General features: G+C 33.5%; 1 protein-coding gene and 1 non-coding gene across 2 annotated transcripts; one reads left to right on the top strand and one right to left on the bottom strand.

Annotated features, from left to right (window-relative positions):
- Positions 1-406: 406 nt before the first annotated feature.
- LOC128219508 (guanylate-binding protein 2-like) lies at positions 407-10353 on the top strand. The gene is made up of 8 exons (XM_052927317.1): positions 407-464; positions 3745-3872; positions 7179-7288; positions 7421-7854; positions 7963-8237; positions 8414-8638; positions 8844-8940; positions 9937-10353. Exons 1-8 carry the CDS (start codon positions 407-409, stop codon positions 10233-10235), a joined length of 1626 nt encoding a protein of 541 aa, XP_052783277.1. The 3' UTR covers positions 10236-10353.
- A 5608-nt stretch (positions 10354-15961) lies between these two features.
- On the bottom strand, positions 15962-16043 carry Trnal-aag (transfer RNA leucine (anticodon AAG)). The gene has a single exon. It is a non-coding gene; the product is annotated as a tRNA-Leu (tRNA).
- Between the last annotated feature and the right edge of the window lie 1944 nt (positions 16044-17987).

Genomic DNA, 17987 nt, shown 5'->3' with positions numbered 1-17987 from the left:
ATCAAAATATCAATTGATAAATTAGAATCAATACATTTAAATGCAAAAGTAGAACTATTATTTAAAAACAGAGCATGGCTGAAAACAACGTCCCAGTTGATTCTGCTGCCTTACGGGATGTCAAGACAGGGACAACAATAGACACACCCGAAACGGTACGTATGAACAAGTCTTAAACTGCATGTATAAACAAGTTGAAAATTGTATTTATAGACAAGTCTGAAACTGTACGTATAATCAAGCCTGGAACTGATGATACAAACTAGTTTAAATATGTTTGATTAAAAATGTCTGAACAGGAACGAACAAGTTTATTCAAGCTTTAAACGCAGATGTCTTAGTACGATTTCTTACAAGGCTATCTAAATACATCCTGATTATACTGTTTATTTTCGTTATTAACAGAATGTCTCATTGGAAAAAGGAACGGACGTTAAGCGTGGTCAAGAATCCAAATCAGATGGGTAATACAATAATTTTGAGTAAATTTACCTAAATTCCGTAGGTTTAAAGTGTAAGTAACATAGATAGGTGAACAATCTTCTGTGGAAAGTTCTGAAAATGAAAGGTACATCTTGTATTGTTATTGTCCGATATAACAGTTTGATCAAGGATTAGACGTTAGAAGTGGGTACACTCCTTCCATACGAACAGCAAGCATAATAAGTTTGAACAATTTGGCTGATGTTAGTCTAAAATGGTGTACTTTGACACTTTTAGGGCGTGAAGCTCCCCATCCCCGACAATTTAGTGTATATGTAACAATAAGTGTTGTCATTCATTGATAAAAAAGTTAGGCAATTTATATAATCATGTGTTTATTTAGAATGTAGGGGAAAATAAGATAACTTGGCTAGTTGTTTAAAATATTTTATTATCAAAGTATGTCGTTTGTTCCAATAAACCAAATACATATCAAGTGGTCGCGCACATCAAATTCAGAATGAGATAACGTAGATGCACTAGTTTGAATTATGAAACTTTTTCTATTGAATGTATTATATCACTAGTCTATCACGAGTTAACTTTACATGACGCACTCGTTTATCTTTGCACACACCAAATGACCTGAAATACATTGCTTTTCAATGAGACAGCAAAATGTACACTTTATATTATTTCATATCGGAAACGTCTCTTACTAACGACATTTACGAGTATTCATAGATTGTTTTCAATATAGCAAAACGCTTTCATCATGTATTTCAGTAAAGAGTCACCCGAAGTTCTATAACAGACTATTATTTAATTATTTCTATTCTACCGGCAACCACGACTAATTAGAATGTTGGTCATATAACGTTATTTCTTAAATTTATACAAATATATGTCAGCTCGTTTGTAAAGACCGAAAAAAGCTGACACGATTAACCCTGGAGTCCGTTCCATAGGTAAAATCCAATACTGATCTGAAAAGCCATGTGTAATTTTCCCTGATTGGGATCAGAGCCACAAATTCTATACCACTTAACCACCATCACCCGTTTCATTATTTCAACGACTTCTAGTGAAACAATTTGAATTGTGACAAACGTGCAGCTATTTGCAAAAGACAAAGTAGGGTCTGACAGCTTTTGCAATGGCCATCCATTGGCATCGCTTCTCTACGATCTGTCATGCACGCCGGCATTTACCGATTTAATTTTTCACTTTGCTTAGTTTATCCATGTAGTTTTGCTACAACCAAAATAATTCTAATGACAAAATTGACTTATTTATTTGCAAATATACTCGTTTAAATGGTAAGTGCGTTCATGCAATTGGTGTGTGACTTCTTGAAATCGACTACAACAGTTGTCAATATTTATAACGTTATTTAGTTGCCTTCATTTTTCCAAGTACCTACGTTTTAATTATGAGTATTTACTTCAAATTGATTATTGTGTTTTGGAAAACAACTCAACAACAATTAAAATGAAATCCTAGCATTACGCAGAAAACTTATGACGGAAAAACTTTCTAAAACAGGGTTTCAGATATCCTATATTAAGAAAAACATTCTCAAAATTCTTTAATGGTCGTTTTAATATTATATACAAAGTACAATAGTCGTCTTAAATCGGTGATTGCTAATTGTAGTGATCACCCCGATTTTTATGGTGATGTCTTAAAGAAATTTCGTAAAATTAAAAAGTTTCCAGCAGGTAGTTGAGCAGATTAAATAAATGAATTACTTGGATTTTAATTAAACCGTGGATATAACGGGGGCAATACCTTATAGTACTTGCCACCGGATTCTTGAAGTTGAATTTCTCAAATAAAATATAAGGTTGAATATAGCGTCCTTACATAACTAAACTTTAAGTGCTCTGATTTTATGAAAAGTTTTGCAAATTCAAGTTATCTTTAACGCTTAAACCGTCTTTTGCTGGCTAGAAATGTTCCGGCATGTGACGTATTTTTCTTAAAATATTTTTACATAGGTAAAATTTGGAAGCAAAGTTCAGCTAATGCATGTCGTTTTAATTTTTCGATAATATTGTCTTTATTTGTTCCCAGTCTTTAACCTTTTATTTGCTAACGCAGACTGTGTGTGATGCTCATAGTTTCAAACAATAACTGCATCGTATCATTTAAAAGTTTGTTTGCATTAGGTACTCTGAATTGCATTCCTCCGTCTGCAGATAAAGTTGGGATCCCTAATAATTGAAGCACTTTGCGTTTACCTATAAGTTTATTATTATATTTTCTATCATAAAGCTCCTCAAGTTAATGCATACTTTAATAAGACTTACCTTTTACGTTTTAACTTTATTCAGGATTGTTGCGATAAGAGTGAGGTTAATGCACGTATACTGGTATAACCCCCAAATTGATATTTTACTGACCGTTCCAAGGCGGTAAACTCGATAAACATACCTATTTCATTAATAGTATACATTCTCTGTGTTGTTTGTGAAGTTTTGTGCTGTTGTTCCATGTTTCTTGTTTATAATTTTGTTTTGTTTTGTGTTCTATGTTGTTGGCGTTTACGCTGTGCCATTAATCGGGGTTTATGTTTAAACTTTCTGCTACTGTTTCTGTAGTTTTTCACATAAATATTGTCCGAAAACGCTCAATATCCTTCCACTGATTTTCTTTTTTTTAATATTTTATACCTGACCCCTCTAAAGGGGATATTTTGTAGAAATTATTTGAGCATTTAACTAGGTTAATTGTTAAACTCAACTGTGTTTAACTATGTCTTTGTGATGGTATTTAGCTGATAATTCAATTGGTATTGCTTAACTTAATAATAGTCGATACTACCAGAAGTATTAAGAAGCAAAATTGGTTGGAGATGTGCATTAAGTAAGGAAAAACAACCGTTGAATGGTTACACTATGCCGTTCGCTTCTGTAGTATTTACTAATCATCCTGATGGTATACATGAACTTGATTCATAAAATATTGTTCTAAAAACCTAAATTTGCTTTGATTATCAGCTTACCAAATGAACTTACATGTATACGATTTTCATAACAGATATGTGTCTCCCCACGACCTTGAAGTCTTTAAAAGACCACTTTGCTTAATCAGTACTGGCCCAAGAAATGAACTGAAGTTAGAGGTGGACACCATTGAGCAGCTTTCCAAAATTGATTTACCGTGTGTAGTTGTTGCAATTGCCGGGCTTTACAGAACAGGGAAATCATTTTTGATGAATTGCCTCGCTGACCAAAACAAAGGTAAACATATTGATTTTACATGCATTCGAAAACTTGGCAATTAATGATATATTACTCATTTGTATTTTATCAACAGGTTTTGCTCTTGGAGACACAATAGAGTCAAAAACAAAAGGTGTATGGGTCTGGTGCCGTGTTCACCCTGAGCAGAAAAACACAGTTCTGATTCTTCTGGACACAGAAGGACTTGGCGACGTTGCTAAGGTAGTTGTTTATGCGACTTTGTTTACATTTAGCTCCGCCGCTGTAATCGTAATTGGCTGCACAACTCGTCTAGAAATTTTCTAAGCCAGGGTTGTGTTATAGATCGCAGATTTGTGGTTAAAATTTTTAGAGTTAGATCAAACAAAGTTTGCGAGAGCCTTTTGTATGTTTGAACAACTACGAATACATGTACAACTCTAGGTCGACCTCTTCTTCTAAGTGCTACTTACTTTATTAATTTAATTCAATAACAGTGTAAGCTACAAACTCTGTCGAATCATACATAACCTGAACACTGCGACAAATATCGCAAAAATAGACGAAATGGTTAGTTTACAAACATACAATTATTATTATTTACATACGGTTTTAGATTGATTCGGATTGCACACTATGTTGGAAATAAAGGTATATTTATTTATACTTTGGGTATGTGTTGCTTACTGAAATGGAAAAAAACGATGCTTGAAATTCTGAATAACCTTAAACAGCATTATTATATGCATAAATATACATACATCCGGAAATCCAATTAAAATTTGATTTTTTTTTTCGATGATCAAATCATGCACTGTGCATGGAACTTGGAAGAGTATTACATCTCTCAACATCTCTCACTAGATAAGGTACCTTGTATGTTTTGTCTCAATCTATGTTTACAGGTTTTGATTGTGAATTACGTGCATTCTCTCAATGTCCTAAATTCAATTTTATTCTAAGACAATTTATTATTAATTGATATTCTTCTGGTAATAATTCAGATGATAAACACTCTTATTTCGACTGAAAATAATAAAACAATATTGAAATTACCAACATACTTATACAATCTGTTGAACATGATAAATCTGTAAGTCTTATGTTGCAACTGTAGTTTTCGGGTCAGTGACATTTTTATAACTTGAATAAACTAGAATTAATACATTGAACTGCTAATTTTACCCCTTTCACCTTATTTCTCATACATGAGTACCAGATTTTTACAGCTGTTTTGCCCAGATTATCATATAGTATATAATAAGCTGGGGTGCTGAGGATGCATTCTACAAGATCATATAGCTATGCGTTTTAGCTCACCAGAGCACGAAGAGCTCAAGGTGAGCTTTTGTAATCGGTCTTTGTCCGTCAGTAAGTCCGTCCGTCTGTCAACAATTGCTCAAATAACTTCTCCTCTGAAATTGCCTGGCTAAATTCAATGAAACTTCACAGGAAGCTTCCTTGGGTGTCCCTCTACAAAAATAAAACAAGGAGTCACGATTTATCAACCACAACAACAACAACAACAACCAAATGGGTGACTTCCTGTTTTGCTTTAAAAAGCATCTCTTCTGAAATTACCACTGCAAATTCAATGAAACTTTATAGGAAGCTTCCTTGGGTGACCCTGTACCAAACAACAAGGGATCAAGATTGATCAACAACAACAGCAAAATGGCCAACTTCCTGTTTTGCTTTAAAGAAACATCTTCTCTAAAACTACCAGTCTAAATTCAATTGAACTTTACAGGAAACGTTCTTGGGTGACCCTCTACTAAAATACAACAAGGGGTCCTGTTTGATCAACAACAACAACAACAAAATGGCAGACTTCCTATTTTGCTTTAAAAACATCTCCTCTGAAACTACCAGTCCAAATTCAACGAAACTTTTCAAGAAGCTTCCTTGGGTGACCCTCTACAGAAATTCAACAAGTGGTCACGATTGATCAACAGCAACAACAACGAAATGGCTGACTTCCTGTTTTGCTTTAAAAAAATCTTCTCTGAAACTACCACTCTAAATTCAATGAAACTTTACAGGAAGCTTACGTGGGTGACCCTCTACATAAAAAACAAGGGGTCACGATTAATTAACAACAACAACAAAATGGCCAACTTCCTGTATTACTTTAAAACAAATTCTCCTCAAAAACTACCAGTCCAAATTGAATGAAAATTTACAGGAAGCTTCCTTGGGTAACCTTTCACAAAAATACAACAAGGGGTCGCAATTGATCAAAAAAAATCTGGCTAACTTCTTGTTTTGCCATAAAAACATCTCCTCTGAAACTACTAGACCAAATTCACTGAAACTTTACAGGATGCTTCATTGCCTGACCCTATACAAAAATACAACAAGGCATTGAGACTGATTCTCAACAACAACAAAAATGGCCGACTTACTGTTTTGCTTTAAAAAAAAACTTTGGAAACTACAAGGCCAAATTCAATGAAACTTTACAGGCAGCCTCATTGCATGACCCTTTACAAATATAAACAAGGCATGCTCATCAGTAAAGATATGTTTAAATTGCAACATTTTTATTAATGCTTTATCACAGAATTATGGCCCTTTGCTTAGGTGAGCAGTTTAGGACCATCATGGCCCTCTTTTTTATAAATGCAATCATTTTTCATGAGACCCCTTAGCTTCCGGTTCCAGTTTTCATTCAGATGTGTTAAAATCTAAAACATTTACTTGGGACCAAACGTAATACAGAGCATCGAATTTTGAAAACTAAATTGTTTGAAAGATTGCAAATAAAATGAGTATATAAAATTACCAAAATACTACATTGGTTCTTCATGGCTGCATTTATAACGAATTTTGAGACCGATTTGAGCAGGAATTCTGCATTTCGATTAAGTATTTAATTTCTTTCATGACTGTATGTAATATGAACAAATAGCAAGATTTCAACAAAATATATGCTTTATAATTGACAATTCAAAGGGTGAAAAGAAGACTCTAACGACAGAGAGAGACAATGACCGATTCATCACGTTCTTTCTTTAAATAATAATAGCGAATTTGTCATTTAAATTTCACATTCGATTTGTCAGTATTAATCATGTTTACGTCTTTATGTGCAAATGATCAGCATTTTAACAGAACTTTCATTATAACTTATAAAGTAGCCTTTCTTACGAACTTATGACACAGGGTACCATATCGTACAAATAAATACAATTGTGGCTACCTAGCTAAAGTCGTAGTAGCTGATACCTTATGATAAACATGTTGGACCATCTCGTGTTTTGCATGTTGATGTCGATAGAAAAGAAATATCGAAGGAGTCCCTTATTACTGTCGAAGACACTCGTACATACTCGTAAAGTATCATAGGCCTATATATTGATAGCCATTCTGTCCAGATATTTCTCTTTCAATTCTCGACCTTTGTTGGTGATTTATAACGTGTTTAAACGCTCTGTATGACGACATAAGTCAAAAATAAGGTCGTGACGATACAACAGATGTATTACTACATATATTCCCATTTTTATAAAATGAAACAAAACACTCTTTATATTTATATTCAAACAGGGAGATCCAACTCATGACAACAAACTCTTTACGCTAGCGACCCTGTTGAGCAGCACACTTGTTTATAACATGAAAGGGGTTTTTGACCAGGATGCTGTAAATAAGCTCACGTAATATCGTTTATCAAACCCTTTCTTAGACTTGGCCTGCAATTGATACCCGGAAGTATATTCAATAGTTTACATATTTAATTCAATCAATTTTAAGGAATTATTAATTCATAATGTACATGTATTCTTCAGTTTTGTGACAGAACTATCGAAAAATATATCACTTGGAACGAGGGTTGTGGATGAAATGGCAGCTCTTCAATGCATTATGCCAGGTTTCGTCTTAGTCGTTAGAGACTTTGCTTTGAAACTGATCAAAGGCGGCAAAAACATTACGGCGGACGAATATTTAGAAGAATCCCTTCAAGATGTTGACTACAAGGAAAAGTCCAAGAATGAGATAAACAATCGCGCAAGAGCGTCTATTCGAAATTACTTCCCGAATTCAAGACGCAAATGTTTTTTGTTGCCTCCTCCTGGGGACCTGGAAACCATTGAAAAACTTGAGATGTTGAAATTCAAAGATTTACCGAGAAGGTTCCAGGAGCAAACAACATATTTCGTGTCATATATCTACGCACAACCTCCAAAACAGCTCGTTGTCAGCAAACCTGTCAATGGTTCTAGTAAGTTTCCATTTTATTGAAAACCTCAGCTGTACTTAATCTTTTGAATATTTTTATCGAGAAACCCATTAATAAAGTTATGGCAGTAATTCAATTTATTCTTTGTAGTGTTTGCGGAATTAACAAGAACATATGTTGAAGCTATCAGCAGGGGTGGAGTACCAGATGTTGCGGATGCATTTGCGGTTGTGGCGAAATCCGAAAATGAGAAAGTGAAAAGGGGAACACTTGACATGTTTGAAGTTTTAATGTCGAAATACAATGTTCCTGCTCCAATTAAGCAGCTTGAGGCGCAGTATCGAGAGGCGGAACTTGCGTCATTGGCGCACTTTAGGAAAAACGCCGTGTTTGATGACGGTAACATTGTGGAAAAGGAAGTTCAGGTTTGAGATCTTTTTCGAAATTACAATTGTTTCTCGTTATTTTTACTGGTTCGCCATACACCGGTTATGGTCATTTAAAGTTTATAAATAACGCAATGTCTCTATCTAGTATCGGTTCATAGTTTATGCTGATTCAACTTAAGGCAGTTAGTAGGTGTAAACTATCTATGTTGCAGATGAATATGGATATTTTCTGGGCGTCGATGAAAGACAAAAACTTGCGTTTAATACGTGAAAAATGCAAGGCAGCACTCGAAACATCAAATTGGGTGGTAGATTTTAAAACACAGTTAGACAAAAAAGAGTTTGAAGTAGCGGGTGGTTATTCGAAGTTTAGACAGAGTTTGCAGCTTGTGGAAATAGAATTCAAACGTACATTTGCTGGATACGATGAACATGAGGTAAAATGTATGGCTGTTGGAATGGTCGTTTTTATTTTGTTGCATTTTATTGAAGTAATTTTAAATATAACTAATTCCCGGGTTTCGACTTTGTTTCTGGTAGTCACTAAAAATCTATTACAACAAGTCGTACAACTTACTTCATATATTTTTTGAAATAATAGGATGTACATGTGTATACCAGATATAATTTAATGTGTTGAAGTACATGGTCGCCTGGAGTGAGTTCTTGGAGAGTATCCAATCAAAAGAAGTGTTTATCATGGGCAAAGACGAATCTTTGAGTGAAGAGGAAAGAAAAAGTAAATGCTCATTTTATGTCTTGCAATGTTGCTTTAATTATGTAAGGACAAAAATAATACATTAAATTTAAACATATCTAAATAAACATATATATCACACATTATAATAAAACTTTATGTGTTATACTATTATAAACATGATATATTGGAATAGATTTTCACGAGATAATGTTATTGATTGCTTGAGAAATGATAACGATTTTAAATCTTCTTGACTTTAACGTTCTATATATGAACACTGTATCATACAAACAGAAAGGTAATATATGATGTGTGTTATCATAGCCTTTTCTTAATTTTGTGAGGTTACTACTTGGTCTTTCTTAAAGCTATTTGCTTTTATGGGTTCACCAGTATTCAATTGAGAAAGTAGTACATAAATCATTAGCGTTTGAAATAATGATTAACGATAGAAAATGATGTGTAGTAAATTTAAATATAATAGAAACAAAACTGATATTAATAGTAAACACTCTTTAGAAGGAGAAGCAACTAGAACAAATGCTGTTGTTTTTTCTAAGACTCTCTTCTTTGCCCTTTTCGTGTAACATATAACGGCTTGGGATCAGTTTATGCAGACATTGAGCTTAAAACGTCCGACAAATATTTCATGAGATTAAGAGAGCATTATAGCGAAATCATGCAGCATAAAATACATAAAACTATCGTTTAAGCTGTTTTCAATAAAAGAAATATCATTCCTTTTGGACAAAACCATTTAATGTTTATTTATGATTATTTTGTTCATAATTACCTCGAAAATAACTTCCATGAACGTTTAAAAAGGCATTCTAAACGAGCGACACATATAATAGAGAAACTATCGATATGAATGCCTGTACGTATGGATACTTAACCGTTCTATTCCGAATAACAATACAACGGTTGGGTGATATTAGTCCCTGTATGGTGGATAACTGGAGTAAATAATGCTGCACAACCATATAATATAGGGACTGGTAGACATAGCAATGATGTTTATCTCTTCACTTCCAGAGGAGAAACAAAAACAGGAAGACAGATTTCAAGCGATGTCTAATAAGATGAAAGAGGATGCTGCAAACGCCTTATGCGCACAAGAGGCGACATTCAGACAACAACAAGAAAAGCTGAACGAACAACGAGAAGAAGAAAATGCAGCTCATGAAGCGGAAATGAGAAAGTTTTTGACAGACCGTAACATTGATCTCGAGAATATGATCAGAGAGCAGGGGAGGCAAATAGAAGAGCTCAAAAATAGACCACCTGTTGTACATGAAGTTATACACCACAAACGTGATTGTGTTGTTCAATAAGATATTGAAGGGCGGACTCAAGTTCAGACTTGATCAACATTCATAAGAAATTGTAATGATTATAATGAAGACGATCATCTTTTGAATTGTTACCACTTGATCGCATTTCATTTTTTACTTATTTTTGAGGGAATTTTGAGCTTTCTTCGCATCATGATGAAGAAATTGGTAAGTAACGCTAATGATATGTTCTTGTTTTTATAATTTATTTAATAACAAATGTTCAATCAACTGAATAGTATCGTTATACTAATTCGAAAGAAATGATAAGACTGCAAAAGAAAATGCTGTAAATGACTTCCTATCTCATGTTAAAAAATATATTTCGTTATATACAGTCTGTACGATAGGGCATGTGGAACGTTTGAATTATCCAAAGGTCAGGGAAATCCTTTTGTTAGCTGTTTAACTATTTATTGTGAACATGTGCTTAAGTTTTAAACACGCAAACGCATTTATAACAAAACATAATGTGTAACCCTTGCAAAGTGTTCAAAGCCAACTATTTACCAATAGTGCAAGTTGTTGTTACATAACAATGTATTGTTACATTCTGGTAGAGTTGTGTTTCTTGATTAGTGTTTGTTTTGGCCTATTTTGTTAAGTTTTTGCAATTTTTGGGATGTATTTCCAATTGTTGATGGAAGATTCTTTTAAATTGATCAAGTTTAACGATGAGGCTATACAAAGGTAATAATTAATCAGTAAATGTGAATATGGGCTAGGATGATAATGGTATTTTTCAAAATCAATCTGCATTAATGTTCAGTGGCTTTTTGATAATGACCCTTGCAATGGAAGTTTTAAATGCCATTCAAGATATCACAAAGATATTTGCTTATTTATTACGTAACTGTTAGCTCTGTGAAGCGTATGTACTATGTTTATCAATAAAATAGTTTTCAAATTCCTTAGGTAAAGAGTGATTGTTAACACAAATGTACAATCCAAGTTAATCCAACAATTTTAATAAAGCATATTTTTCTGATATATTGCACTTTGTATCACGAGTATACTTTCAATTATATGACCATTTAAAAGCATTGTTGCAAAATTGAATTCGTTATAAAACCAATTCTCAGTGTTACCAATGCGCTTATTATACATACATGATGTACCATATCAGCCGTCATTTGCATGAATATATAAACTTGAATGACTTTTGATTTTATTTAACATAAGTATTGCTACTTAAAATTAGCTTTCATTTATATAATCGGAATTCAATTGTTTGATTTTATCAGTTCTTTGATTTAATGCATGTTTATAATCTATTATTTATTATATTTACTTATCAATACTTAGTTTGCTGTTATCATTTAATCAGAATTTAATCATATTGGATTGCGTTTAAAAAAAATATAGTCGGAAATTAAATATTTGATGTAAGATAGGTGTTGATTTAATTCTTGTTTAGAACTCATTGTTTTGTTTTACTTACTTATTACTACATAAAGTTTGCTGTTGTTTATATAATCAGAATATGATATTTAAAGTGTTTATGTGTTAACTTTTTGCTACTGGGCTTGTTTCTGTAGCTTTTTGCATAAACTTTGATTGAATACATATTTACAATATATATCATTTCTGTTTAGATTTGACTATTTCTACCTTTTAAAGAAGTTTTAACAAAGATATACATGCGTCTGCACGTCTTTATATTATGTTCCACATTTTGTTCTAAAACTTATCTAATTAGAATTGAAAAGCACTGACATAACCTGTATTCTTTTAAACTGTACATAAAAATTGTATATTGTTTGGTTGGTTAAACGATATTTTAAAGATGGTGCAGAACAGGTACAACTTTTTTAATGATATTCAACATGATGTTTTTTGTCAAAGAAGGGGATTTAAGAACTGCTTGGACTGAATAATTAGAAATATATTTAACTGAAAGGTATTGTTTAATTCACTTTTCAACCAACAGGAATGCACATTCCTACCACTTCTTTGATTAGCTATTGCAGTACAGTATATGTTATGGTTGTGCGTGTTATTGTTTGTGATTGTGTATGTTTTATTCTAGTTGTGTTGTTTGATTATAGCACTTAATGATAGGTTAAAGGGATGATAAAGTAATAAATATATTCGGAATAATTATAACATGTAATCAAATAAAGGTTCGTGCCATAAATGAATGTATGTTTTTCGTTAATACATTAAAGGTTAAAGCCACCACTGACAGTATCCGAAATTATTATAATTGTAAGTAATTTTAATGAACAGTAATAGAAATATGAGCAGTTTAGTACCATAACCCAAATTCCGCGGAAACGATAAAATAAATACATACCATAGTCATGCTCATGACCATTATTTGGTTTTAAAATGAAAACAAATATTTTTTTATGGTTTTGAATAATGCTTTCATGTAGTCTTTTGGGCTTAAATACAGGAAGCAGGAAGCTAAGTAAAATGAAAGAATTTAGGGGGTAAATGGTATAAAAACTGACCTACCCTACTAGCCTATGTTTGAAGAAATGCGATATGACGATACTGACGAACATACTGTTATTGTGCATGGTAGTCGCCAACTTCTTATCAAGTGTCTGAAGTTCACAATATTTAAGCCATTCTCAATTTCAATATCAATCCATTTAAAGCTTAACGTATTCAAAAGAGATTGAACACGTTGTACGTGTTTTCTTTATTTAGAAGCGCACTTCTTAAAGAATATTATCCAACCAATATAAGAATGTTCATTATTAACTTTCAAAATGGTCATTATTCCAAAACAAAATTATTCTACAGGAAAAAAAAATGCAGTTTCTTAAAATAAAAAGGAACACTACAGGGACATCCCAAGTAGTAGAACATCCAAGTTTAAACCCTATTAAGGATAAGAATTTTTTTCTTAAGCAATACCTTCACTTTATGTTTTACTGTTAAATTATCGTTTTTACCAATAATAACAAGAACCTTTTATATGTTGGCGATATTCAATCGCAAAAGCATGACAAAGCACACAGTAAAATAGATTTATGAGGGTATCAAATAAATAAAAAAAAGTTAGTATAAAATGAAATTTTGGAAATTCTTGGCGGAGACACTGACAATACTGATAAATTTCCCATACATATAAGTATTCAACTGAATAGTACATTATAATATTAATTGATATTTTGCAATATGACACATTTTAGTGAATTATGACATCTTTTAACGCAATATGATGGTACTGGTTGTACAATTGGAAATAGTTTGCATAGCTTTTCAATATGACATTAAACACAAGTGTTAATTTATCCATGTTTAACGTTTGACAGTTGCCATCAATATCAAAGGTTTTTAATGAATGAAAGTGCTCGAGGTTCTCTAGTTGTTCAGAGTTCTGGACAACCAAGGTTCTTGATACTTGTACATTTCTTTCTTCAGCTTATAACAGTAATTACCTACATACGCTTGTTTAACGTTATGCTGTTTAACGTGTTTTTTAAAAAAAATAACTTTAAACAAATTACTACCTTTAAAGTTCAACGCTCGTGTTCTGTGATCGAAAAGGTGTTTTCCCGGTAATGCATCTGACAACGCTTCCATCATAAAGGGGTTCCAGTCGTCAGTATCTTAGTCTTAACACTCCAAATGATTTGCCATCCGTACGTGCAGTTTACAAATCAAGATTTAGTCCCTTTGATATGTCTACAATTGAGTACATTCATTTGACTAAATTTTCAGCTTAAGGAGAGAATATAAGACACATTGATGGTGTCCATGAATAGGTATAACAAACAATATATCTCATGTTAGTATGCCCCTTTTCACAAAGAATTATAATTATGAACATTTGGACAAAACCTCTGTCAATAAGAACATATACTAGTTATGTTGAACTGGTCGTTACATGGTCATCAATGATTTCATCTGCGTCCTCGTTTTCTTTCAATCCGTTCTCCTTACACTTGACGAGTAACGATAACGATAAGGATATCCGTTGATTTTGGTGGCATCGGTGGGATTCGAACCGCTGCGAATATGTTGCATTAAACCAAAGATTCGCTCGGCCACGCTACCTGATATAATATTCAGCTTGGTTTTGAGTATATGTAATTTATGTCTACAAAACAGAGCATTAAAATCGCATTGATTGATTACTGACAAATATCAGTATTGATGTATAAACAACATGAACTGCAGCCTCACAACTAATACACAATCGTTTCCCGGGAGGACTGATACTCACAATTAATGTCAACGAAATGAATTAAAGGCAAGTGATATTATAGAATAATCCTACATCCCCCAATGACACCAACATATTTCTCAAATGTATCACTGGTAAAATATTTTGTAAGGAATGTACGCCTGGTGCAATGTTGTTTCTTATTATCAGTTGAAAATATGTTGCTGCTGATTGCTGTAGCTAGCTTTTATGATGAGAACGTATTTCAAACAATCTTGACAAAGTTTAACCAAGGACACCAAATTTGTTTGCAAAACTGTACACATTGTCTTGTCCAATGACATGCTTATTTAGTACTAAAAAAACAAAGTAAAGCTGAAGTCATACCGCTACACAGTGCTACCACACAGTGCCACTCAGTGCCACACAGTTTCTTTGAAGTTGGAAGTCAAACGGCTAGCAAAAGATATTTCAATGGATTTGAAATTTATTTAAAAAAGTGTATAACTACGCGCAGACGTTTGTACATTCAATCGAAACTGGTATTAATCACTTATAAAATAACTAGCCTTGATACCAATGCAAGGACATCTATTGAAACGTAATCACGCTATAGTGCTGTTGGCAGCAAAAACATGATACTGGTAAATCTTCGCGTCAGTTTTACAGATAACAGAGTACATAGAATTGACTTTACTATTACGTTATAGCTATTTCCGTTCGTTGTGATTTTATAATATGACCCCCTTTTATCTGCTTTAAGTAAAGGTCAGCAGCCAATTGTACACAAATGGTTATTTCTTTGGTTTGGTCAGAGAAAACCAAACTGTTAATTGATTGGTAAATAGTTTTCGAATGAATGGTATTAACAAATCAAATAATTTTAAATAGAAAACTAACCAATATATGGTATGTTGACAACATAATGAAAATTAATTATGTATACAAAAGACCTTAGATGATTTGATAAAGAATATGTATAGTATTCAAAGTCTACATTTGGTCAATGATAATATCTTTACATAGAAATGCACAGGAAACTCTAAAGCAATAGAATATGCTCTTGGTCTTTTACCTTTAAATGTATTAAATTCCCATACTAAATCCGGCTTATCACGGTGTACATGCCATTTGTTACAAAGTAATATTTAGATTTTTCGGATACTGCCGGACAAAATCTATTTGCTCTATTTAACATTTTTCCAAAGATGTTTATTGCGACAACGATAAATGCAAGACAACCGCATATATTTTTGGTATCATCGGGCACATATTAACATAATTCAACGTGTGAACGTGTGACAAATAGGTTGAAATAAAAAAATAATTCCTTGACGAACTCCCTCGGTTAAACTTCTGAATAGTACCTAATGTGCTTTTTCGTACGCATGCCGTATGCCGTATGTAACCATCATACGCTTAGTTTTTAGCATTGCATATTCATTGGAAGTAATGATCAGTTGAAAGCAATTGCGCGCCTTAAAGATGTCCGAAATATCATAATGTTTACATGTGACAAAATCACATGATATGTACAACGTAAAATGCAAGATGCAAGATCACGAGCACGTTAAAAGCCTACAAGCAAACACAAAAAAATAAATGGCAGCGGTGGGATTCGAACCCACGCCTCCGAAGAGACTGGTGCCTTAAACCAGCGCCTTAGACCGCTCGGCCACGCTACCTCATATGTGCGTGAGTTTTATTGTTATATGTAATACTGCTACCTTCATATTTGCATGAGTTTCATTGTTATTTGTGATACTGCTACCTTCATCTATGCAGGAGTTTGGTTCTGATATGTGATACTGCGATTTTAAACGGTCCGTATTGTACACATAGTACATATATACTCATTACCAAACAAGGTATGGTCGCGTTGCCAAGCAGTTAGTTATAACACATACATTCACGAAAACGCAGTAGGCAAGCCCGTTAAGAAATCGATATAGATCAAGTACCAGTGAGTCAATCGAAGCACGAAAACACATTGGTCTTACCCTATTGGGCGACGTCAAATGGACATCACATGAATCGTCTTCAGTAACCAATGCCTGAAAAGCGAATCAGAATCCTAAAATCTTTGAATATTTATCTCGCTAAAGTCTGTAATGCATATCATATGAATACAGTGATATGACATGGGATAACTGTTCCACTGACCTTAACAATGTCATAGAATCCGCTCAGAACAAAGCAGTATGAAGAGTCACAGGAGCCACCAAGTTTTGTAATATTTAAAGACTTCTAAAAAGATTATACTTGGCTGCCATGACTCAAAGAAGTGGCCAACATAGATTTCTACTCTTCTACAATATAAAAAATACCCCAGCATACCTCTCTGATCTTATTCCAATTAAAAACAACCAGGCTTAACTATTGCGTTCTTCTTACGATGTTCCAACACTTCATACTCTAAACGATATCTACGGTTCCTATTTCCTACCCTGTACCATTCGGGATTGGAACAAACTTGCTCTCAGCGGACAACCTACTCCCACACGCAAGGTTTTAAACGACAACTTCAAAACAGAATGGTTCCATAATCAACACACCACTTGATCATCAGCAGCAGAATAAGTCAGATGCATAACACTCGCCTTCTACCTAGAGGAAGCACTTTGCTATTTGAACATCATCGTCGCAATCTCACTTAATCACCACTATGTACATGAGGGGCCGACTCGCTACCTTATCCAATGTTTGAGATACCGACAAAGCCGTCTTCTTAACTTTTCGGACGAGCCCTGTGCAACAACACCCAACATTCAGCTGTACAATATACGAGCATTCTTCTGAGGAAAGCAAACTTCCGTCCACACGTGTACAGAACTTCATTACTGCAACTAACCGTTTTGACTTGTAGTGTTAAACGGATGTTGATTGGCTGCCGGCCAATATGTTTGACACGACTTCTTCTTATTTCGACTTCTATAGTGGAGGTTTTCAGATCAGCATTTTAAATTTACTCACTAATTATGCATAGCCTTGTCTAATGCTTTACTTTTTAATCGATTAACACGTTTTACTTACCAAGTGTGTCACATGGTGTTTTATTTGAGTGTATTGAGATTCATGTAACCCTTATTTGTACTTGTTGAAATAAAGAAACAACTATTTTATTGTCTCTTGAGTTAATATTTCCCTCATTCATAATCAACATTTAATACGTTATAATGTTCTGAACAGCATTGTGTTCACTGTAGTATTAAGGTGATAAGGTATAGGGTATAATACTGTTAATAACAATGGTATTTGCATGCAGGTATTAAGTGACAAAGTAAGTACTATACTACCTTAAATGAAACTATACTGTATTATCGTAGCTTAACACCCCAGTGAACACAATGCTGTTCAGAACATTATAACGTATTAAATGTTGATTATGAATGAGGGAAATAAGGGTTACATGAATCTCAATACACTCAAATAAAACACCCTGTGACATATTTCCCTCCTCTGGAATATTGTCGTCCTCGACAATACCATACATAACAGAACAATTCCAGAAATAAAGACAACTACTAAAACAATACCATACCTATATACTGCGTTACCTAAATATATAATCTAGGTTAATCAATCACTTACTATGACTACTTTGCAAGCTATCTCTCATATTCTCGAAT

The sequence above is a fragment of the Mya arenaria genome, chromosome 15 (assembly GCF_026914265.1).
Source record: "Mya arenaria isolate MELC-2E11 chromosome 15, ASM2691426v1".
NCBI classification, from domain to species: Eukaryota; Metazoa; Mollusca; class Bivalvia; order Myida; family Myidae; genus Mya; species Mya arenaria.
Note: the sequence above shows the minus strand (reverse complement) of the source record. Positions and strands in the feature narration are given on the sequence as shown.

Coding starts and splice junctions, on each gene's coding strand:
- LOC128219508 (XM_052927317.1), top strand. CDS start 407: ATGTCTCATTGGAAAAAGGAACGGACGTTAAGCGTGGTCAAGAATCCA. Junction 465..3,744: donor CAAGAATCCAAATCAGATGG/GTAATACAATAA, acceptor TTTTATCAACAG/GTTTTGCTCTTGGAGACACA. Junction 3,873..7,178: donor GACTTGGCGACGTTGCTAAG/GTAGTTGTTTAT, acceptor ATATTCAAACAG/GGAGATCCAACTCATGACAA.